This window comes from Chamaea fasciata, unplaced genomic scaffold (genome assembly GCF_029207755.1).
Source record: "Chamaea fasciata isolate MVZ Bird 193981 ecotype frontalis unplaced genomic scaffold, bChaFas1.0.hap1 SCAF_371, whole genome shotgun sequence".
Lineage (NCBI taxonomy): Eukaryota > Metazoa > Chordata > Aves > Passeriformes > Sylviidae > Chamaea > Chamaea fasciata.
Window position 1 is genome coordinate 71346 of NW_027094456.1, and position 22480 is coordinate 93825.

At 63.4% G+C, this 22480-nt stretch overlaps 2 protein-coding genes across 2 annotated transcripts; both read right to left on the reverse strand.

The window, feature by feature from the left end:
* Positions 1–430: 430 nt before the first annotated feature.
* Positions 431–18887, reverse strand: SUPT5H (SPT5 homolog, DSIF elongation factor subunit). Its single transcript, XM_066208609.1, is given in 32 exon segments — positions 431–748; positions 1415–1510; positions 2511–2553; positions 2555–2703; positions 4738–4836; positions 4839–4908; positions 5405–5475; positions 5477–5585; positions 6154–6259; positions 6471–6598; positions 7159–7261; positions 7617–7721; positions 7800–7884; positions 7970–8095; positions 8656–8802; positions 9244–9390; positions 10165–10320; positions 10400–10536; positions 10999–11092; positions 11990–12095; positions 12470–12540; positions 12645–12734; positions 12982–13233; positions 13412–13480; positions 13581–13611; positions 14002–14067; positions 14195–14263; positions 15874–15943; positions 16044–16055; positions 16893–16958; positions 17064–17229; positions 17330–18887. Coding segments are annotated over 32 exon segments (4401 nt in total). The 5' UTR covers positions 18548–18887; the 3' UTR covers positions 431–604.
* A 458-nt stretch (positions 18888–19345) lies between these two features.
* MED29 (mediator complex subunit 29) lies at positions 19346–21323 on the reverse strand. Its single transcript, XM_066208603.1, is given in 6 exon segments — positions 19346–19477; positions 19480–19644; positions 20356–20440; positions 20682–20740; positions 20990–21133; positions 21135–21323. Coding segments are annotated over 6 exon segments (756 nt in total). The 5' UTR covers positions 21306–21323.
* Between the last annotated feature and the right edge of the window lie 1157 nt (positions 21324–22480).

Below are 22480 nucleotides of genomic sequence, written 5' to 3' on the forward strand. Positions count from 1 at the left end.
CCCGAACCCGGCCCCGAAACCCCCCGAACCCGGCCCCAAACCCTGGCCCTGAGCCCCCCAAAACCAGCCCCCAAATTCCTGAAACTGGCCCCAAAACCAGCCCCAAACCCCACAAAACTTGGCCCAAAACTGGCCCCGAACCCCCTGATACCGGCCCCAAAACCAGCCCTGAACCCCCCTGAGACTGGCCCTAAAACCAGCCCCCAAATTCCTGAAACTGGCCCCAAAACCCACAAAACCTGCCCCAAAATGGGCCCCAAAACCGGCCCCAAACCCCTCAAAACCGGTCCCAAAACAGGCCTTGGAATGAGCCGCAAACCCCCTGAGCTCGGCCCCAAAACCGGCCCCAATCGCCCCCCAAAATCCTCCGCGCCCCCATCACAGGGGCGTGCCCACCCTTGATCACCCCGCACCCCAAAATCCGACAGGGGAGGGGCGGGGGCTGCACCCCCCGGGTCTTTATTGGACACCAAAAACCGGGTTACAACAAACGGGGCGGCGGGGGGGGAACAAACCGGGGAGAAAAGGGGGAAAAAGGGACAAAAAAACGGGGGAAAAAGGGACCAAAAGGGACCAAAAGGGACAAAAAGGGGGCGGGGGGGCGTCAGGCCTCGAGCAGCTTCCCCAGGAAGCGCAGGTTGAGGATCTTGAGCTGCTCCTCCAGGTCCATGCGCACGATCCCGTCCTCGCCGTCGATGCTCAGCAGGATCCCGGTGGCCTCGCGGTCCTCGCCCAGGATCACCTTCACCTGGGGAGGGGGGAATCGGGGGCTGGGGGGAGCTGGGGGGCTTGGGGGGGGGGGGGGCTGGGTGGTCCTAGGGGGGTCTGGGGGGGCTCAGGGGGCTCTGGGTGGTCCTAGGGGGGGTTTGGGGGGTCCTGGGTGGTCCCAAAGGGGTTTTGGGGGGGCCCCAGGTGTGTTTGGGGGTTCCCAGATGTGTTTCGGGGTTCCCAGGTGTGTTTCTGGGGTCCCAGGTGTGTTTGGGGGTTCCCAGGTGTGTTTCTGGGGTCCCAGGTGTGTTTGGGGGTTCCCAGGTGTGTTTGGGGGGTCCCAGGTGTGTTTCGGGGTTCCCAGGTGTGTTTTGGAGGTTCCCAGGTGTGTTTGGGGGTCCCAGGTGTGTTTATGGGTTCCCAGGTGTGTTTTAGTGGGTTCCCAGGTGTGTTTATGGGTTTCCAGGTGTGTTTATGGGTTCCCAGGTGTGTTTGGGGGTTCCCAGGTGTGTTTCTGGGGTCCCAGGTGTGTTTCTGGGGTCCCAGGTGTGTTTTGGGGGGTCCCAGGTGTGTTTGGGGGGTCCCAGGTGTGTTTCGGGGTTCCCAGGTGTGTTTTGGAGGTTCCCAGGTGTGTTTCTGGGGTCCCAGGTGTGTTTGGGGGTCCCAGGTGTGTTTTGGGGGATCCCAGGTGTGTTCAGGGCCCCACCTTGTTGCTCTTGGTGGGCGTGACGGGCTCCAGGTGCTCGCTGGACACGCTCACCACCTTCTCGCTGTCCTTCAGGTACACGGAGCACATCCCGCCCTGGGGGCCGGGGGCTCAGCCTCGCGGGGACCCCAAACTGCCCCCAGACTGACCCCAAACTGCCCCAAAACTGCCCCCCCAAGTGCCCCCAGACTGACCCCAAACTGCCCCCAGACTGACCCCAAACTGCCCCCAAAACTGCCCCCAGACTGACCCCAAACTGCCCCCAGACTGACCCCAAACTGCCCCAAAACTGCCCCCAAACTGCCCCCAGACTGCCCCCAAAACTGCCCCCCAACTGCCCCAAAACTGCCCCCCAAACTGCCCCCAGACTGACCCAAAACTGCCCCAAAACTGACCCCAAACTGCCCCCAGACTGACCCCAAACTGCCCCCAAACTGCCCCCAGACTGACCCCCAAACTGCCCCCAGACTGCCCCCAAACTGCCCCCAAACTGCCCCCAGACTGCCCCCAAACTGCCCCCCAACTGCCCCAAAACTGCCCCCCCAAACTGCCCCCAGACTGACCCAAAACTGCCCCAAAACTGACCCCAAACTGCCCCCAGACTGACCCCAAACTGCCCCCAAACTGCCCCCAGACTGACCCCAAACTGCCCCCAGACTGCCCCCAAACTGCCCCCCAAACTGCCCCCAGACTGACCCAAAACTGCCCCAAAACTGCCCCCCAAACTGCCCCCAGACTGACCCCAAACTGCCCCCAGACTGACCCCAAACTGCCCCCAAACTGCCCCCCGAGTGACCCCAAACTGCCCCCCAACTGCCCCAAAACTGCCCCTCAAACTGCCCCCCAGACTGACCCCAAACTGCCCCCAGACTGACCCCAGACTGACCCCAAACTGCCCCCAGACTGACCCCAAACTGCCCCCAAACTGCCCCCAGACTGACCCCAAACTGCCCCCCAACTGCCCCAAAACTGCCCCCCAAACTGCCCCCAGACTGCCCCCCAAACTGCCCCCAAACTGCCCCCAGACTGACCCCAGACTGACCCAAAACTGACCCCAAACCCCCCAGACCCCAAACCCCAGACCCCGCCCACTCACGGTGACGCTGCGGATGACCCCGGTCTGCCCCACGGCGGCGCTGGTAGGAGTCGCGCACCTTGACCTGGATGTCGGTGGTGACCCAGTCGCCGGCGCTGGGCTCGATCCCCGAGCCCGGAGTGTGCGGGTTGTAACCGCCGGGGGACGGGGCCCCGGGGGTCATGGGGCTGTACCCCACCGGGCTGGGGCTGGGCTGGCCTGGGGACACCGGGGACACGGTTAGGGGTCACTGTGGGGTCACCGTGGGGTCATGGGGCTGTACCCCACCGGGCTGGGGCTGGGGCTGGCCTGGGGGACACCGGGGACACGGTTAGGGGTCACTGTGGGGTCACCGTGGGGTCATGGGGCTGTACCCCACCGGGCTGGGGCTGGGGCTGGCCTGGGGACACCGGGGACATGGTTAGGGGTCACTGTGGGGTCACCGTGGGGTCATGGGGCTGTACCCCACCGGGCTGGGGCTGGGGCTGGCCTGGGGACACCGGGGACACGGTTAGGGGTCACTGTGGGGTCACTGTGGGGTCATGGGGCTGTACCCCACCGGGCTGGGGCTGGGGCTGGCCTGGGGACACCGGGGACACGGTTAGGGGTCACTGCGGGGTCACCATGGGGTCACCATGGGGTCACTGTGGGGTCACTGTGGGGTCACCATGGGGTCACTGTGGGGTCATCAGGGGTCACAGGGCTGTGCCCCACGGGGCTGGGGCTGGCCTGGGGACAGTGGGGACATCTGTGGGATCTGTGGGGTACCTGGTACACCATGGGGTGCCAGGGGGCTCTGTGGGCTCAGGGGGTGCTCCGTGGGGCCAGGGAATGTTCTATGGGGTCTCTGGGGTGCTTCATGGGGTCTGTAGGGTCTCTGGGGTGCTCTATGGGGCCAGAGGGTGCTCTATGGGGTCTGTAGGGTTTCTGGGGTGCTCTATGGGGCCAGAGGGTGCTCCATGGGGTCAGGGGTGCTCTATGGGGTCAGTAGGATTTTTGGAGTGCTCTATGGGGTTATGAGGTGCTCTATGGGCTTTTGGGGTGCTCTATGGGGTCTGTAGGGTCTCTGGGGTGCTCTATGGGGTCAGGGGTGCTCTATGGGGTCTGCAGGGTCTCTGGGGTGCTCTATGGGGCCAGAGGGTCCCCTATGGGGCTATGGGGTGCTCTATGGGGTCTGTAGGGTTTCTGGGGTCCTCTATGGGGCTATGGGGTGCTCTATGGGGTCAGTAGGGTTTCTGGGGTGCTCTATGGGGGCTATGGGGTGCTCTATGGGGTCAGTAGGGTTTTTGGGGTGCTCTATGGGGTTATGAGGTGCTCTATGGGGGCTATGGGGTGCTCTATGGGGTCTATAGGGTTTCTGGGGTGCTCTATGGGGCTATGGGGTGCTCTATGGGGTCTGTAGGGTTTTTGGGGTGCTCTATGGGGCTATGGGGTGCTCTATGGGGTCTGTAGGGTTTTTGGGGTGCTCTATGGGGCTATGGGGTGCTCTATGGGGTCTGTAGGGTTTCTGGGGTGCTCTATGGGGCTATGGGGTGCTCTATGGGGTCAGTAGGGTTTTTGGGGTGCTCTATGGGGCTATGGGGTGCTCTATGGTGGTCTGTAGGGTTTCTGGGGTGCTCTATGGGGCTATGGGGTGCTCTATGGGGTCTGTAGGGTTTCTGGGGTGCTCTATGGGGCTATGGGGTGCTCTATGGGGTCAGTAGGGTTTTTGGGGTGCTCTATGGGGCTATGGGGTGCTCTATGGGGTCTGTAGGGTTTCTGGGGTGCTCTATGGGGCTATGGGGTGCTCTATGGGGTCAGTAGGGTTTTTGGGGTGCTCTATGGGGCTATGGGGTGCTCTATGGGGTCTGTAGGGTTTCTGGGGTGCTCTATGGGGCTATGGGGTGCTCTATGGGGTCAGTAGGGTTTTTGGGGTGCTCTATGGGGCTATGGGGTGCTCTATGGGGTCTGTAGGGTTTCTGGGGTGCTCTATGGGGCTATGGGGTGCTCTATGGGGTCTATAGGGTTTCTGGGGTGCTCTATGGGGCTATGGGGTGCTCTATGGGGTCAGTAGGGTTTTTGGGGTGCTCTATGGGGCTATGGGGTGCTCTATGGGGTCAGTAGGGTTTTTGGGGTGCTCTATGGGGCTATGGGGGTGCTCTATGGGGTCTGTAGGGTTTCTGGGGTGCTCTATGGGGCTATGGGGTGCTCTATGGGGTCTATAGGGTTTCTGGGGTGCTCTATGGGGTCTCCGGGGTGGCGGCGGTACCTGGTAGGCCATGGGCGACGGCGTGGGGTGGTAGCTGGCCGGCGAGTGCGTGTTCTGGTAGCCCACCGGGCTGGGCGCCACCTGGTGGTAGCTCTGGGGGGTGAGGGGCTGGGCTGGTAGGAGCCCTGGGGGGAGGGGACGGCGTAGGGCGAGAACTGCTCCGTGTTGTACCTGCGGGCAGGTGAGGGCCGCACCCGCGTCACACCTGGGCCCCACGGGAGCCGCTTCCCCCCCTCGAGGCCCCCGCGTTCGGGGGCCCCCCAAAAAACCCAGATTTGGGGGTCTCCCCCCCACCGGATTTTGGGGGGTTTGGGGTCCCCAGGACCATTTACTCCCTTCTCCCCCCCTCTCCCCATATCCCACCCCATAGATTTTGGGGGTGCCCCCCTGGATTTCGGGGGATTTTGGGAAGATTCCAGGGGGGTTTGGGGAGGATTTTGGGGGGATTTTGAGAGGATTTTGGGGTCCCCAGGAACCGTTTTCCCCTTTCCTCCCCCCTCCCCATATCCCAACCCCACAGATTTGGGGGTGCCCCCCCTGGATTTCGGGGGATTTTTGGGGAAGATTCCGGGGGTGTTTTGGGGAGGATTTTTGGGGTATTTTGAGAGGATTTTGAGGGGATTTCGGGGAGGATTTCGGGGAGGGATTTTGGGGGGATTCCCGGGGCATTTCGGGGTCCCCACTCACATGGCGGGGCGTGCCGGGGGTCTGGGGGTTGTAGGGCTGGCTGACTTGCGGGGGAGGCGGGGTCGGGGTAGCCCGGCGTCTGCGGGTTCGGCGTGCCCCCGTAGCCCTGCGGCGACGGCGTGGGCTCGTCCTCAAAGCCGTACTCGAAGTCCTCGTCCGCCCTGGGGGGACACGGGGGGACCCCGGAAACGGGACCCCAAAGGGGAGGGGGGTTGGGGAGGGGACCCCAAAACGGGAACCCCACCCCAGAGAGAGAGGGGGAGACCCCCCAAAGGAGAGAGTTTGGGGAAGGGTCCCCAAAGGAGATTGCTTTGAGAGGTTGAAAGGGGCGTTGAGGTTATTTTGGGGTGATTTTGGGTTATTTTGGGGCGGGGGTCTCACCTCGATGGGGTGTTGGGGTTGTTGGGGTGATTTGGGGTTTTATGGGTTATTTTGGGGTGATTTCGGGTTTTTTTTGGGGTGATTTTAGGGTTTTTTGGGGCGATTTTGGGTGATTTTGGGGCGGGGGTCTCACCTCGACGGCATGTTGGGGTTGTTGGGGTGATTTGGGGTGATTTTGGGGGTTTTTTGGGGTGATTTTGGGTTATTTTTGGGTGATTTTGGGGGTATTTTGGGGCAGGGTCTCACCTCGATGGCGTGTTGGGGTATTTTAGGGTGATTTTGGGGGTTTTTTGGGGTGATTTTGGGTTATTTGGGGGTATTTTGGGTGATTTTGGGGCGGGGTCTCACCTCGACGGCGTGTTGGGGTTGTTGGGGTCCCAGGCCCCGCTCTGGGCCGGGGTCCTGCTCCCGTCGTGCAGGGGGGTCTGCGACCCGTAGTGGGGGGTGCGGCTCCCTGGGGACACCCCGAAAACTGTCACCCCTCCCCCCCGAGCCACCCCCCAACGTCGGGGGGCACCCCAAAACCACCCGCAGCCCCACCCAGGGTTTGGACCCCCCGGATTGTTCCCAGATGTCCATCAACGTCCCCAGGTGCCCCCAGGTGCCCCCAGGTGTCCCCAGGTGACCCCAGGTGTCCCCAGGTGTCCCCAGGTGCCGCCACTGACCGTCGTGCAGCGGGGTCTGCGAGCCGTACATGGGGGTCCGGGAGCCCGAGCCGTACATGGGGGTCTGGGAGCCGTACATGGGGGTCCTCCCGTAGGCCGAGGTGAGACCCCCGGGGCGCCGGGAGCCGCTGTGGGGTCACGCGGGTCACGGGGGGGTCACGGGGGGCTCCAAGGGGGTCACACAGAGCCAGCAGGGCGGGGCTCCGGGACCCCCCCTTGGGGGTCACCCCCAGCCCACAGAGGGGACCCCAGGCCTGTCCCTGTCCCCAGGGGTGTGCCCAGGGGTGTCCCCAGGTGCCCCCAGGTGTCCCCATGTCCCCCCAGGTGTCCCCGGTATCCCCAGGTGCCCCCAGGTGTCCCCATATCCCCCCAGGTGTCCCCATGTCCCCCCCCGGTGTCCCCCGGTGTCCCCAAGAATCCCTAGGTGTGTCCCCATGTCCCCCCAAGTGTGCCCAGGTGTGTCCCCATGTCCCTCCAGGTGTCCCCAGGTGTCCCCAGGCGCCCCCAGGTGTCCCCCCAGGTGTCCCCAGGTGTCCCCAGGTGCCCCCAGGTGTCCCAGGTGTCCCCAGGCGCCCCCAGGAGTCCCCCCAGGTGTCCCCAGGTGTCCCCCCCAGGTGTCCCAGGTGTCCCCAGGCGCCCCCAGGAGTCCCCCCAGGTGTCCCCAGGTGTCCCCAGGCGCCCCACGCACACGGTGGTCAGTCTCTGCCTGTCCACAGAGATGGTCTGGCAGGTTGAGTGCAGCTCCACCCGCGCCGTCGACTCCGTGGCGTCCTTCACCACGCCGATGTACCCTGGGGGGGTGGGGAGGGGGGCAGAGGGTCGGGGGGGCCCGGGGGGGGTTCCGGGGGGTTCAATCCCCCCCCGGGGCAGTTTTGGGGGTCCCGGGGGGTTCAATCCCCCCCCGGGGCAGTTTTGGTGGTCCCGGGGGGTTCAATCCCCCCCCCGAGGCAGTTTTGGGGGTCCCAGGGGGTTCAATCCCCCCCCCGGGGCAGTTTCGGGGGTCCCGGGGGGTTCAATCCCCCCCCGGGACAGTTTTGGGGGTCCCAGAGGGTTCAATCCCCCCCCCGGGGCAGTTTTGGGGGTCTCAGGGGGTTCAATCCCCCCCCCGGGGCAGTTTTGGGGGTCCCAGGGCGCCCCCAGACCCACCTTTGTACGGCCCCTGGGAGATTCGCACCGTCTGCCCGATCAGGTCGTTGTCGCGGCGGCCGCGGCCCCGGCTGAGCCCCCCGGCCCCGAAGCCGCCCCGTTGGCCTGGGGGGGCACAGGGAGGGGTCAGAGGGGTCCCCAGAACCCCCCAAAGCCCCCCCGGGACCCCCCCAGGGCACTCACCTGCCCCGCTGGGGTGCATGGGGCTGCTGATGCGCGGGGACATGGGCACGAAGCCGCACATGGCGAAGTTGGTGACGTCGCGGGGCTGCGGCGTGGAGAAGGGGGGTGAGAACGGGGGGACTCGGGGGGATTGGGGGGGACTCGGGGGGATTCGGGGGTCCCCGGCTGACCTTGGAGCCCCCCGCCAGCACCAGGTGGCGCGTCTTGCAGACGAACATCCCCCCGTTCTCCACCAGCTTCTTGCAGTGCAGGAAGGCGAAGCCGCGGAACAGGTGCCGGATCTCGCCCTCGCGGCCCTGCGGGATTACCCCGGATTAACGGGGGGGCCCCGAAACTAGCGGGGGGGACCCCCAAATTACCCCAAATTATCCCAAACTAATGGGTGGGACCCCCCAAAATCATCCCAAACTAACGGGCGGGACCCCCAAATTACCCCAAATTAACAGGCGGGACCCCCAAATTACCCCCAGATTAACGAGGGGGACCCCCCGAAATTATCCCAAATTAACGGGCGGGACCCCCCAAATTAACGGGTAGGACCCCCTGAAATTATCCCAGATTAACGGGGGGGACCCCGAAACTAACGGGCGGGACCCCCAAAATTCCCCCCAAATTACTGAGACCCTCAAAATAACCCAGTGAGACCCCCTCAAACTTACTGAGTGAGACCCCCAAAATTCCCCCCAAATTCCCGGGTGAGACCCCCAAATTCCCCCCAAATTCCCGGCAGAGACCCCACAACTACCAGGTGAGCCCCCCCCCCCAATTCCCGGGCCCCAAAACCACCTGAAGGAGCCCCCGAGACACCCCGGGACCCCCGGATGTCGCCCCAGCCCCCCGGAGCCCCCAGACCCACGGAGTGCGGGCCGTCGATGACTTTGACGATGTCCTTGACGTGGATGTTGTTCTGCTCCGAGTCCAGCGCCACGGCGAAGCGGTTGTCCTTCTTCCTGGTGACGGCCTGGTGCCGCACCGTCACCACCTTCCCGTACATGTTCAGCACCTGGGGGCGAGGACACACCTGTGACACACCTGAGACACACCTGTAATACCTGTGACACACCTGAGATACTGGGCAAGATTTAGATGAATTTTCTGGGTTATTTTGGGTTATTTTGGGGGGATTTTGGGGGTTATTTTGGGCAGGATTTCTGGGTTATTTTGGGCAGGATTTTGGGGGTATTTCGGGCAGGATTTGGAGTTCTTTTGGGGCAGGATTTTGGGTTATTTCAAGCAGGATTTCTGGGTTATTTTGGGCAGGATTTTGGGGGGATTTCGGGCAGGATTTGGAGTTCTTTTGGGGCAGGACTTTGGGTTATTTTGGGTTATTTCAGGCAGGATTTCTGGGTTATTTCCGGCAGGATTTTGGGTTATTTTGGGGCAGGATTTCAGGATATTTTGGGTGATTTCGGGCAGGATTTCGGGGGCATCCGTGGGCCCTCACCTGGAAGGTCTCGCGCTCCAGGCGCACGATGACCCCCACGGTCTGGGGGTCCAGCTGCACCAGCTCCCCCCACTCGTGCTGCCCGCCCACGTCCACGCCCGAGGCCGTCTCGGAGCACAGCTGCAGGTCCCGGGGCAGCACCTTCAGCTGCGGCAGGGAAAGGGCGAACGGCGCTGGGTCGGAGCCGGACCGCCCCCGGTCACCCCAAACCCGCCGCTCCCAGCGCCCACGGCGTCGGCCTGGCGCTCTCCCAGCTCTTCCTTTTGCTTTGCTGCTTTTCCTGGGTTTTCCACTGGTTTTTCCCATTTTTTGTTTTCTTTTTTCCCTGTTTTTCCTGGTTTTTTCACAGCTTTTTTCCCAGGTTTTTCTTTTTTCTTTGGGGTTTTTTTTTGCTGTCTTTCCTGTTTTTTTTGCACCTTTTTTTCCAGCTTTTTCCCTTGTTCTATTTGCTGTTCTTCCCGGTTTTTTTTCACGCCTCTCCCGGGTTTTTCCCAGTTTCCCTGGTCTTCCCATTCCTTCCCAATTTTCCTGTTTCACCTCATTCCCATTCCCCCATATTTTCCCCACTTCCCACCTCGTGCGTGCTCAAGCCAGAGAACACAATGACAAAGCTCTCCTCCCCTCTCAATTTCCCATTTTTCCCCGTTTTTGGTGGTTTTCCCCCCATTTTTCAGCGTTTTCTCCCTGTTTTTCAGTGTTTTTCCCGTTTCCACCGTTTTTTACCCCGCTCCCCACCTCGTGCATGGTGAGGTCGGAGAAGAGGATGACGAAGTTCTCCTCCCCTCTCCATTTCCCCCATTTTTACCCCATTTCTCCGTGTTTTTCCCCCATTTTTCAGCGTTTTCTCCCCATTTTTCAGTGTTTTTTCCCCATTTTTCAGCGTTTTCTCCCCGTTTTTGAGTGTTTCTCCCCGCTCCCCACCTCGTGCATGGTGAGGTCGGAGAAGAGGATGACGAAGTTCTCCTCCACCCTGACGATGAGGCCGGTGTCGCCCTCGAAGCGCCCGGCGATCACCTTCACGTGGTCGCCCATCCGGAAGTATTTCCTCAGCTCCTGGGCCGGGAACTCCAGCATGTCCTGCGGGGGCGCCCCGGAATTCCCGTTTTGCCGCCCAAAAACCACCCGGATCTCGGGGGTTTTGGGGGTTCTCGCAGACCTTGAGGTCCTCGTGCTTGGGCATGATGGTGATCTTGTTGCCGTCCACGCTGAGGATTTTGCCCTGCAGGTTGATGAGCTCGCCCTCGCACACCTCCACGTTGTCCCCGGGCTGGAAGTTGTGCTCGCGCTCCTTGCCTGAGGGTTCGGGGGGATTTGGGGGATTGAGGGACTCGGGGAGAGGATTTGGGGGGATTCAGGGGGATTTGGGGAGTCTGGGAGGGGTTTGGGGAGTCTGGGAGGGATTTGGGGGGATTTAGGATGTCTGGGAGGGGTTTGGGGGGGATTTGGGGAGTCTGGGAGGGGTTTGGGGGGATTTAGGGCAAACTGGGGACTCTGGGAGGCATTTTGGGGGGATTTGGGGAGTCTGGAAGGGGGTTTTGGGGTGATTTAGGGGATTTTGGGGCTCTGGGGTGATTTGGGGGGCTCTGGGGTGATTTTTGGGGGTTTTGGGGTGATTTAGGGGATTTTGGGGTGATTTAGGGGGTTTTGGGGTGGTTTGGGGGGCTCTGGGGTGATTTTGGGGGCTCTGGGGTGATTTTGGGGTGATTTTTGGGGGCTCTGGGGTGTTTTGGGGGTTCTGGGGTCCGCGTTCCCCACCTGTGCTCTCGGTCACCACCTCCAGGTCGATGCCCTCAGGTTGGTCCTCGAATTTCTCCAGCTCGGACAGGGTGGGCTTGACGCCCTCGGTGATCTGAAATCGGGGAAAAACCCGCGGGTTTGGGCAAAGCCGGAGCTGGGCCACCCCAGGAGGGGCTGGAGGGGGGAGCCCGTGGATTTGGGGCCGGACTGGGCGGGTTTGGGGCTCCAGCGAGCGCTTTGGGGGCAGAGAGGAGAGATTGGGGTCACAGGGGAGAATTTGGGGTCACAGAGGAGAATTTGGGGTCAAAGAGGAGAATTTGGGGTTTAAACCAGAGAATTTGGGGTTCAAAGAGGAGAAATTGGGGTCACAGAGGAGAATTTGGGGTCACAGAGGAGAATTTGGGGTCACAGGGGAGAATTTGGGGTTCAAACCAGAGAATTCGGGGTCACAGGGGAGAATTTGGGGTTCAAAGAGGAGAAATTGGGGTTTAAACCAGAGAATTTGGGGTTCAAAGAGGAGAAATTGGGGTTTAAACCAGAGAATTTGGGGTTCAAAGAGGAGAATTTGGGGTCACAGAGGAGAATTTGGGGTCACAGGGGAGAATTTGGGGTTCAAACCAGAGAATTCGGGGTCACAGGGGAGAATTTGGGGTTCAAAGAGGAGAAATTGGGGTTTAAACCAGAGAATTTGGGGTTCAAAGAGGAGAAATTGGGGTTTAAACCAGAGAATTTGGGGTTCAAAGAGGAGAATTTGGGGTCAAAGAGGAGAATTTGGGGTCACAGGGGAGAATTTGGGGTCAAACAGATAAATTTTGGGCCGGAAAAGGCGGATTTGGGGCGGGAAAAGGTGGATTTGGGTCCAGAAAAGGCGGATTTGGGCCGGAAAAGGCGGATTTGGGGCAGAAAAGGCGGATTTGGGCCGGAAAAGGCGGATTTGGAGTGGGAAAAGGCGGATTTGGAGCAGGAAAAGGCGGATTCAGGATGGACCAGCCGGGTTCGGCGGGCTCACCACGGCCGACATGGCGAAGCTCTTGAACAGGAATCCCTTCCGGCTGTAGCGGTTCCCCTCGAAGATCAGGAAATCGCCGTCCGAGGCCACGTCCCCGCCCAGGGACCTGCCGGGGCACCCGGGGGTCACTCGGGGGTCAGGGGTCAGTCGGGTCACTCAGGGGACACTCAGGGGTCAGTCAGGTCACTCAGGGGACACCGGGGGTAAGTCAGGGCCCACTGAGGGGTCACTCAGAGGTCAGGGGTCAGTTAAGGGACACTCAGGGGGTCAGTCAGGGGTCAGTCGGGGTCACCCAGGGGTCACTGAGGGCTCAGTCAGGGGACACCGAGGGGTCACTCAGGGGTCACCCAGGGGTCACACAAGGGGTCACCCAAGGGTCAAAAGGGTCACTCAGGGGTCACAGGGATCACTCAGGGGTCACCCAGGGGTCCCAGGGATTACTCAGGGGTCACCCAGGGGTCACCCAGGGCCGGCCCCCACCGGATCTTCTCGGCATCGAAGAGGCGCTGCGGCGGCCGCTTGAACTTCTTGCGTTTGGCGAACCAATCCTTCTGCGGGGGGCGACGGGACGGGGATGCGCTCAGGGCCCTGCCCAGGGGATCCACCTGCCCCCAGGTGACCCCTCAGGTGGATCCCGCCTCCCCCCCGGCCTCACCAGGCTCATCCGGGCCTTGATCCGGTCGAAGTCGATCCTGGGGATCATCTTGAGGGAAATCTGGTTCTGGCTGGGCTCCACGTAATCCACCTGTGCCCGGGGCCACGCCCACAGGTGAGCCCTGGGCCGCCCAGGGCGGCGTCCCCCACCCTCAGGTGTCCCCCAGGTGTGTCCCAGGTGTGTCCCCTGTCCCCCCAGGTGTCCCCCAGGTGTGTCCCCTCTCCCCCAGGTATCCCCCAGCTGTGTCCGCTCTCCCCCAGGTGTGTCCCAGCTGTGTCCCCTCTCCCCCAGGTGTCCCCCAGGTGTGTCCCCCCACCCCCAGGCGCCTCCCCCTCACCTGGGCGATGTCATCCTTGTAGATGCCCCTCTTGAGGCGCACCCAGGCCTTGGGCTTGAGGTTGGTCACCTCCTTGACCACCTTGAGCACGTCGGTCATCTCCTTGATGGGCACCATCTGCTGGTTCCAGTAGCCCAGGCGCAGGTTGCCCACGCCCTCGATGGCCTGCTTGACGTGCGTCTGCTTGTAGGCCTCGACGTACAGGTAACCGCGCACGTGCTCGGGGGCCACCACCGACTTGATCTGCAGGGGCTGGGGGCACAGGTGACACAGGTGTGACACAGGTGTGACACAGGTGTGACACAGGTGTGACACAGGTGTGACACCGGGGACAGCCCCAGTAACACCCGCGCAGGTGTGACCCCTGTCCCCGTGTCCAGGTGTGACCCCAGCTCCCTCCCAGTCGATCCCAGTCCCCCCCAGCGCTCACAGTCTCCGTGTACTGGTAGGCGATGAATTTTCTCATGAGGGCGACGGCCGTGGCGCGCTCCTCCCCGATCTGGGCACAGCGCAGCGGGTTTGGGGGGAAAAACAGGGAATTTGGGCTCGGGGGGATCCTGGGTACACACCAGCAGGTTTGGGGTCCCCCCAACACCCACCTTGCACTTGACGGTCCACAGGTTGGGGTCCCTGGGGGTGGGGGACAGAAAAACCTCGTCAAAACCCCAAATCCCCTTTTCCCGTTCCCCTTTGGGGAATTCTGCCCCCAATCCCCTTTTTCCCGGGGAATTCTGCCCCAAATCCCTTTTTCCTGTTCCCTTTTGGGGGATTCTGCCCCAAATCCCTTTTTCCTGTTCCCTTTTGGGGAATTCTGCCCCAAATCCCCCTTTCCTTGGGGAATTCTGCCCCAAATTCCTTTTTTCCCGGGGGATTCTGCCCCAAATCCCCTTTTCCCATTCCCTTTGGGGAATTCTGCCCCAAATCCCCTTTTCCAGTTCCCCTTTGGGGAATTCTGCCCCCAATCCCCTCTTTCTCGGGGGATTCTGCCCCAAACCCGCCGTTTTTCACCCCAAAACTCACTTGACCCCGGGCAGCAGCTGCTGCTGGGTGATGTCGTCCGAGAGCTCGTCAGAGCCGCCGTAAACTCTGGGGGACGGGGGGAAGAAAAAAGGGGAAAAAACCCCAAAATCAGCGAGTTTGGGGTGGGCGTGGCCGCGGGGGTCAGTGAGGGGTCACCGAGGGGTCACTCAGGGGTCACCGAGGGGTCACTCACGTCTCGCCCACGGAGGACTTGGCGTATTTCTTCATGTAGTACTCGCCCAGCTCCTCCTCCCGCTGGTCCCTGCGCGGAAAAACGGGGAGAAGTCAGCGGGAAACGGGAAAAACGGGGGAGAGAGTGGGAAAGAATGGGGGGAAATGGGGAAAAACGGGGGAAAAAATGGGAAAACTGGGGAAAAAACTGGGGAAAACTGGGGGGAAAACTGGGAAAGCTGGGGGGAAAACTGGGGAAAACTGAGGAGAAACTGGGGAAAAAAAATGGGGGGAAATGGGGAAAAATGGGGGAAAAATGGGAAAACTGGGGGAAAAGTGGGGAAAAACTGGGGGGAAAAGTGGGGGAAAACTGGGGAAAACTGGGGAAAAACTGGGGAAAAACTGGGAAAACGGGGGGGAATTGAGAAAAAACTGGGGAAAAACTGGGGAAAATTTGGGAAAAAACGGGGAAAAATCTGGGGAAAAACTGGGGGGAAAACAAGGGAAAATGAGGAAAATAAGGAGAAAGTGGGGAAAAAACAACAAAATGTGGGAAAACAAGGGGAAAGTGTGGGAAGGTTGGGGAAAAACAGGAGGAGAAAATGGGGAAAAAAAACAGGAAAATGAGAGAAACCAAAGGGAAAATTGGAAAAAGAATGGGGAAAACACGAGGAAAAATAAACCAGGAAAATGAAGGAAAACAAGGAGAAAGTGGGAGAAAAAATGGGGAAAACGAGGGAAAAAATGGGGGGAAAAAAACCCAGGAAAATGAAGGAAAACAAGGGGAAAATGGGAAAAAAATGGGGAAAATGAGAGGAAAAATGGGAGAAAAAATCAGGAAAATGAGGCAAAACACGGGGAAAATGGGAAAAAAATGGGGAAAACAAGGGGGAAAATGGGGGAAAACAAGGGGAAAATGGGAAAAAAAATGGGGAAAATGAGGGAAAAATGGGAAAATGAGGAAAAAAACCAGGAAAATGGGGGAAACCACGGGGAAAACGGGAGAAAACCGGGGAGAAGAGTGGGGCAAAGCGGGCAGTGAAGGAAAAGGGGGGACCCGAGGCCCGGGGGACACCGGGGGACACTCGGGGGGCTCCGGGGGACACTCGGGGACACTCGGGGATACTCGGGGGACACTCGGGGGGCTTCGGGGGACACTCGGGGACACTCGGGGGACACTCGGGGACACTCGGGGACACTCGGGGGACACTCGGGGGGCTCCAGGGGGCACTCGGGGGACACTCGGGGGACACTCGGGGGACACTCGGGGGACACTCGGGGGACACTCGGGGATACTCGGGGGACACTCGGGGACACTCGGGGGACACTCGGAGACACTCGGGGGACACTCGGGGGGCTCCGGGGGACACTCGGGGACACTCGGGGGACACTTGGGGACACTCGGGGGGCTCCAGGGGGCACTCGGGGACACTCGGGGACACTCGGGGACACTCGGGGGACACTCGGAGACACTCGGGGGACACTCGGGGGGCTCCGGGGGACACTCGGGGACACTCGGGGACACTCGGGGGACACTTGGGGACACTCGGGGGGCTCCAGGGGGCACTCGGGGACACTCGGGGACACTCGGGGACACTCGGGGACACTCGGGGGGCTCCAGGGGGCACTCGGGGGCACTCGGGGGACACTCGGGGGACACTCGGGGACACTCGGGGGACACTCGGGGGGCTCCGGGGTCACCTCCAGAGGTTCTGCAGCCGCCGCGCCCCCGAGCGATCCTCGTCCAGCACCACGTTGTCGATGTTGGAGGCTGAGGAGGAGGAGGAGGAGGAAGGTCAGGGCGGGGGGCAGGAGCCCCGGGGACCCCCGGATTTGGGGCAGGGAGTTGTGGGGGGGTGGGGGGCTCTTACCTTCGATCTCCTCTGCCCCGGGGACAAGGTGACGGTGGAGGATGAAGTGAATCGACAGCGAAAACCGGGGTGGGGGGAGATGGGGGAAATGGGGGGAAATGGGGGGAAATGGGGGAAAAATAATACCAAAAAAAGCAACGGAAAAGACCCCGGAGCGAGAGCGGATGAGATGGAGGGGGGGTGGGGGAAGGGGGAAAGGGGAGACCCCCGCCCGGGAATGGGGAACGGGGGGAAGGGGATTTGGGGAAAAGGGATTTGGGAAAAGGGGTTTTAGGGAAAAAGGGGTTTGGGGAAACGGGAATTGGGGGGAAAAAGGGTTTTGGGGGAAAAGAAGGATTTGGGGAAAAGGAAAACAGGGATTTGGGGAAAAGGGGATTTGGGGGGAAAAAGGGTTTTGGGGGAAAAGAAAGATTTGGGGAAAAGCGGCTTCGGGGGGAAAAAAGGTTTAAGGGAAATAAGGGGAGTTAGGGAAAAGGGATTTGGGGGAAAAAGGGGATTAGGGGAAAGGATATTTGGGGGGAAAAAGGGATTTAGGGAAAAGAGGATTTGCGGGAAGAAGGGATTTAGGGGAAAAAAGGGAATTTAGGGAAAGGGGATTTGGGGGGAAAAAGGTTTCCGGGCAAAAGGGATTTAGGGAAAAGAGGTTCAGGGGGAAAAGGGATTTGGGAAAACGGGTTTTGGGGGGAAAAAGGATTTGGGAACAAGGGGATTTGGGGGAAAAAGGATTTGGGAAAACGGGTTTTGGGGGGATAAAGGTTTTTGGGGCAGGAAAGGGCAGTTTTGGGGACTGGGGGGCAGGCAGGGACCCCCCCCATGCAGGGCTCCCCCCGCAGCCCCCCCGGCCCTCACCCTTCTCCAGGATGTCCTCGGCGCCGTCCTCCCACTGATCTTCATCCTCGTACTCATCGTCAACGTCTGCGGCCACACGGGGGGGGGTCAGGGGCTGCGGACCCCCAGAGACCCCCAAAGTCCACCAGGACCCCCCCAAAATCCCCCCCAAATCCCCCCCGAGCCCCTCACCGGCCTCGTCCAGGATGAACCCCCCGTGCCGCGGCTTCTTGGCCGGCCGATCATCGTCTTCCTCCTCCTCCTCCTCCTCGTCGTACTCCTCCTCCTCCTCCTCTTCCTCCTCCTCCTCCTCCTCGGCCTCCTCCTTCCCGCTGCCCCCCCCGCGCTGCTCCTCGGCCTGGGGGGGGCCGGGGGCGGGGGGGGCGGGTCAGGGACCCCCCAAAACCCCCCCGGGATATCCCCCCCTCGGGATCCCCCCCCGGAGCCTTCGGCCTCACCTCGTTGTCGTCGCCCTCGTCGCTGCTGCGCTCGCTCTCGTCCTCCGAGAAGTTGCTGTCCTCGCTGTCCGACATGGCGGCGGCCCCGGGGGGTCTCGGGGTGCCCTGAGGGGTCTCGGGGTGCCCTGGGGGGTCTCGAGGTGCCCTGAGGGGTCTCGGGGTGCCCTGGGGGGTCTCGGGGTGCCCTGGGTGGTCTCGAGGTGCCCTGGGTGGTCTCGGGGTGCCCCGGGGGGTCTCGGGGTGCCCTGAGGGGTCTCGAGGTGCACTGAGGGGTCTCGAGGTGCCCTGAGGGGTCTCGAGGTGCCCTGAGGGGTCTCGGGGTGCACTGAGGGGTCTCGAGGTGCCCTGGGTGGTCTCGGGGTGCCCCGGGGGGTCTCGGGGTGCCCTGAGGGGTCTCGGGGTGCCCTGGGGGGTCTCGAGGTGCCCTGGGGGGTCTCGAGGTGCCCTGAGGGGTCTCGAGGTGCCCTGGGGGGTCTCGAGGTGCCCTGGGGGGTCTCGAGGTGCACTGAGGGGTCTCGAGGTGCCCTGGGGGGCCTCGGGGTGCCCTGAGGGGTCTCGGGGTGCACTGAGGGGGTCTCGGGGTGCCCTGGGGGGTCTCGGGGTGCCCTGGGGGGTCTCGGGGTGCCCTGAGGGGTCTCGGGGTGCCCTGGGGGGCCTCGGGGTGCCCTGAGGGGTCTCGGGGTGCCCTGAGGGGTCTCGGGGTGCACTGAGGGGTCTCGGGGTGCCCTGGGGGGTCTCGGGGTGCCCTGAGGGGTCTCGGGGTGCACTGAGGGGTCTCGAGGTGCCCTGGGGGGCCTCGGGGTGCCCTGAGGGGTCTCGGGGTGCCCTGAGGGGTCTCGGGGTGCACTGAGGGGTCTCGGGGTGCCCTGGGGGGTCTCGGGGTGCCCTGAGGGGGTCTCGGGGTGCCCTGAGGGCTCCCGCCGCGCTCCCGCGGCCGCCGCCTCCCTCACGCGCGGGCCCCGCTCCGCTCCGCGGCCCGGCTCGGCCCGGCTCCGCCGCTCCCGGTGCCGCTGCCGGTGCTTGTGGAGGTTCCCGGTCGCGATTGCCGGTTTCCTGTCGCGATTCCCGGCCTCGACCCGCGGCCGCACCGCGTCTCTCCCGCCCCTCGCTCTCGCGAGACCTCCCGCCCTTCCTCTCGCGTGGCTTGGCGGCGAGACCGACGGCGGCGCGGGCGGCCCAAAAAGGCGCGGGGCGCGATTCGTTCGTCCTCTCATTCATTCATTTTTTACAATTTATTTATTTATTTGTTGGATGGGAAGCGTGACGTCACCAGCGCGGGCGTGACGTCACGGAACCCCCCCACCGGCTCTTCCCTCTCCCCCGGGTTCTTTCCCACGCTCCGCCCCCGCCGTGACGTCACGCACAGAAAAGCCCCCCCCGAGCCGGCGTCACAAACCGCGAGTTTATTCACCAGAAATCCAACGTTTCGCCCCAAAACTCCCGAATCCGGCGGCCCCACCATGATCCCCCTCGCCTGGGGAGGCGCCGCCCCCAAAATGCTCGGCTGGCACCGCGCTCCGCCCCCAGGAACAGCCCGGACCCCCCTCCGCCCCCCGGGAAGGGATTTGGGCTCCCCAAACCCCCCAAAACCCCCCAAAACCCCCCAAACCAGGAGAGCAGGGCCAAGACCCCCAAACCGCCCCAACCTCCGGCTCAGCCCCACCCCTGAGCCAAGCCCCGACCCCCGGGAGTGCACTGAGGGGGGGTCCTGGGGGTCTCGGCCCCCCCAAACCCTGTCTGGACCCCCCAGATCCCATCAAGGTCCCTCAAGGGTCGTCAGGGCTCCCCAAAAACCGTCAGGACCCCCCCAAACCCTGTCAGGAGCCACCCCAAACCTTGTCAGGACCCCCCCAGACCCTGTCAGGACCCCTCAAATCAGGTCGGGGCTCCCCCCAAACCCCCTCAGAATCCCCCCAAAATCTGCCAGGGTCCCCCAAACCTCATCAGGACCCCCCTAAACCCAGTCAGGGCTCCCCAAAACCCTGTCAGGAGCCCCCAGACCCTGTCAGGACCCCCTCAACTGCCACCAGGGACCCCCCCAAACCCCACCAGGACCCCCCCAAAACCCCCCCCCCAGCCCATCAGGGCCCCCCCCGGCGGGGGCAGCTTGCCCGTGATCTTGTTGGTGCCCTCGAGCAGGGCGTTGTGTGGATGTCCTTGGCGCCCGCGATCTGCGCCTTGATGAGGGGCAGGTACTGGGTGTAGGGCAGGCTCTCGGCCCCGGGGCCGCCCTCGCCCTTGGGCGCCGCGGGGACCAGCGCCGGGGCGTGCTTGGCGCTGTCGAAGCTCTGCGACAGGCACTCGTGGGCCAGGCGCTGCCGGGGGGGACGGGGGGTCACTGGGGGGTCACTGGGGTCACAGGGGGGTCACTGGGTCACTGGGGGGTCACTGGGGTCACAGGGGACAGGGGCGTGCTTGGCGCTGTCGAAGCTCTGCGACAGGCACTCGTGGGCCAGGCGCTGCCGGGGGGGACGGGGGGGTCACTGGGGGGTCACTGGGGGGGTCACTGGGGGTCACAGGGGGTCACTGGGGTCACAGGGGGACAGGAGGGTCACTGGGGGTCACTGGGGGGTCACAGGGGGCTTGGGGGGTCACTGGGGGGCTGCCGGGGGTTTGTGGGGGAGGTCTTGAGGGGTTCTGAGGGGGCCTGGAGGGGGGTTTGGGGGAGGATTGGAGAGCATTTGGGGGGGGGGTCTTGAGAGGATTCAGGGGGGTCTGCAGGGGATCGGGGGGGGTCAAGAGGGGATCGGGGGTGTCTGGAGGGGATCCCGGGGTGTTTGGGAGGGCCGGGAGGGGATTTGGAGGGGGTCGGGGGACATTTCGGGGGGTTTGGGGGGGTGTCTCAGCAGGTACAGCTCCAGCTGCTCGCACAGGGGGAGTTTGGGGAGGTTTGGGGTGAATTTGGGGAGGTTTGGGGTGAATTTGGGGAGGCTTTTGGGGAGGTTTTGGGGAGGTTTGGGGTGAATTTGGGGAGGCTTTGGGGAGGTTTTGGGGCAGTTTTGGGGTAACTTTCGGGGCTCTCTCACCAGGCACAGCTCCAGCTGGTCGCACAGGGCGTAGAACTCCTCCAGGCTCTTGTCAAAGCGCTGCAGGGCCCCGTCGGCGCTTTTCCTGCGGGGAACCGGTGACACTGGGGGCACTGGGGGGCACTGGGGGGCACTGGGGGTCACTGGGGGGGGCACTGGGGGTCACTGGGGGGCACGGGGGGGGTCACTGGGGGTCACTGGGGGGCACTGGGGGGGCACTGGGGGTCACTGGGGGGGCACTGGGGGGGCACTGGGGGTCACTGGGGGGCACTGGGGGTCACTGGGGGGTCACTGGGGGGCACTGGGGGTCACTAGGGGACACTCACTGCCCGTTGTCGATGTTGGAGTTCTGCACCAGGTTCTGAGCCGCCACTTTCATCAGGGTCTGGGGGACACGGGGGGACATTGGGGGACACGGGGGGACACGAGAGGGGCTGCAGACCCCCCCCCCATGTCCCCCTGACTCCCCTGTTCCCCCCTGTCCCCCCCGTGTGGGGTGGGGAGCCCCCTCGGAGCCGCCCCGGGGACCCCCGAAACTCCGGGGGAAGCCCCCGGATAGACACGCCCCCTCCGGCAGACCGCGCCCCTTCCCGGCGGCAAACCCCGCCCCTTCCCGGCGGCAGGCCCCGCCCACCTGCAGGCTCTCCTTCAGCTGCGGCAGCAGGAGCCGGAAGCGCTGCACGGGATCGAAATCCTGCGCCTGCGTGGCCGCGGCCTGCGCGGGCAGCGCGGGGCCCTGCGCGGCCCCCGGGGGCGGCCCCGGCCCCGCTCCGGTCCCCGCCGCCGGCCCCCGGCCCCGCGGGCGCTGAGGGAGGCCCCGGGCCCGGCCCGGCCGGAGGCGGCGGCGGCGCCGCCATGTAGTCCGCGACTTCCGGCGCGCGGCGGGAAGCGACGTCACGGCAGGCGCCGCGCCGGAAGCGGAAGTAGCCGCCGGTCATGGCGCCCACCATCCAGACGCAGGCGCAGCGCGATGAGCCGGGACACCGGTAACGGCCGTGACGTCACCGCCGTGGCGTCACCACGCCTCCCGCCGAGCCGAGCGGGGGGGGGGGGGCGCGATGCGGGAAGGCGGTGGGGGGGCTCCCCCCGCGACGTCCCGCCCCCCTCGGCGGGAGGCGGTGCGGGACAAATAACGGGGGTCCCCCGTGACGTCACGGCGGCGTTCGGGGGGTCCCCGGTGAGGTCATGACGCGCCCCCCCCTCCCCGCAGGCCCAGCTCGCACCGGACCCTCCCGGAGCGGTGAGTGGGGGGCGCTCGGGGCCGGTGCGGGCCGCGGGGCCGGGCTCGGGGCTCTGACGGTGCCGCCGCAGGTCCGGGGTCGTGTGTCGGGTCAAGTTCTGCAACAGCCTCCCGGACATCCCCTTCGACCCCAAGTTCATCACGTACCCCTTCGACCAGAGCAGGTGTGTCGGGGCGGGCCTGGGGCTGGCTTTGGGGTGACTTTGGGGTGATTTTGGGGTGATTTTGGGTGATTTTGGGCTGGGTTTGGGGCGGGTTTGGGGTTGTGCTGTGAGTTGATTTCGGGGGGTTTGGGGGCTGTTTGGGGTCGGTTTTTTGGGCTGATCTCAGGCTGATTTTGGGGTGATTTTGGGGCTGGTTTTGGGGTGACTTTGGGCTGGTTCTGGGCTGGTTTTTGGGACTGTTTTTGGGCTGATTTTGGGGCTGGTTTTGGGGTGACTTTGGGCTGGTTTGGGGGTGATTTTGGGGCTGGTTTTGGGGTGACTTTGGGCTGGTTTTGGGGTGACTTTGGGCTGGTTTGGGGGTGATTTTGGGGCTGGTTTTGGGGTGACTTTGGGCTGGTTTTGGGGTGACTTTGGGCTGGTTTGGGGGTGTTTTCATGCTGACCCTGGCCCCCCCGGCTGTCCCCAGGTTCGTGCAGTACAAGGCCACGTCCTGGAGAAGCAGCACAAACACGACCTGCTGACCGAGCCCGACCTGGGCGTGACCATCGACCTCATCAACCCCGACACGTACCGGATTGACCCCGGGGGTGCGTGCCCCGGAACTGACCCCACAGTGACCCCACAGTGACCCCACAGTGACCCCACAGTGACCCCAAACCCAACCCCGACACGTACCGGATCGACCCCGGGGGTGCGTGCCCCGGAACTGACCCCAGAGTGA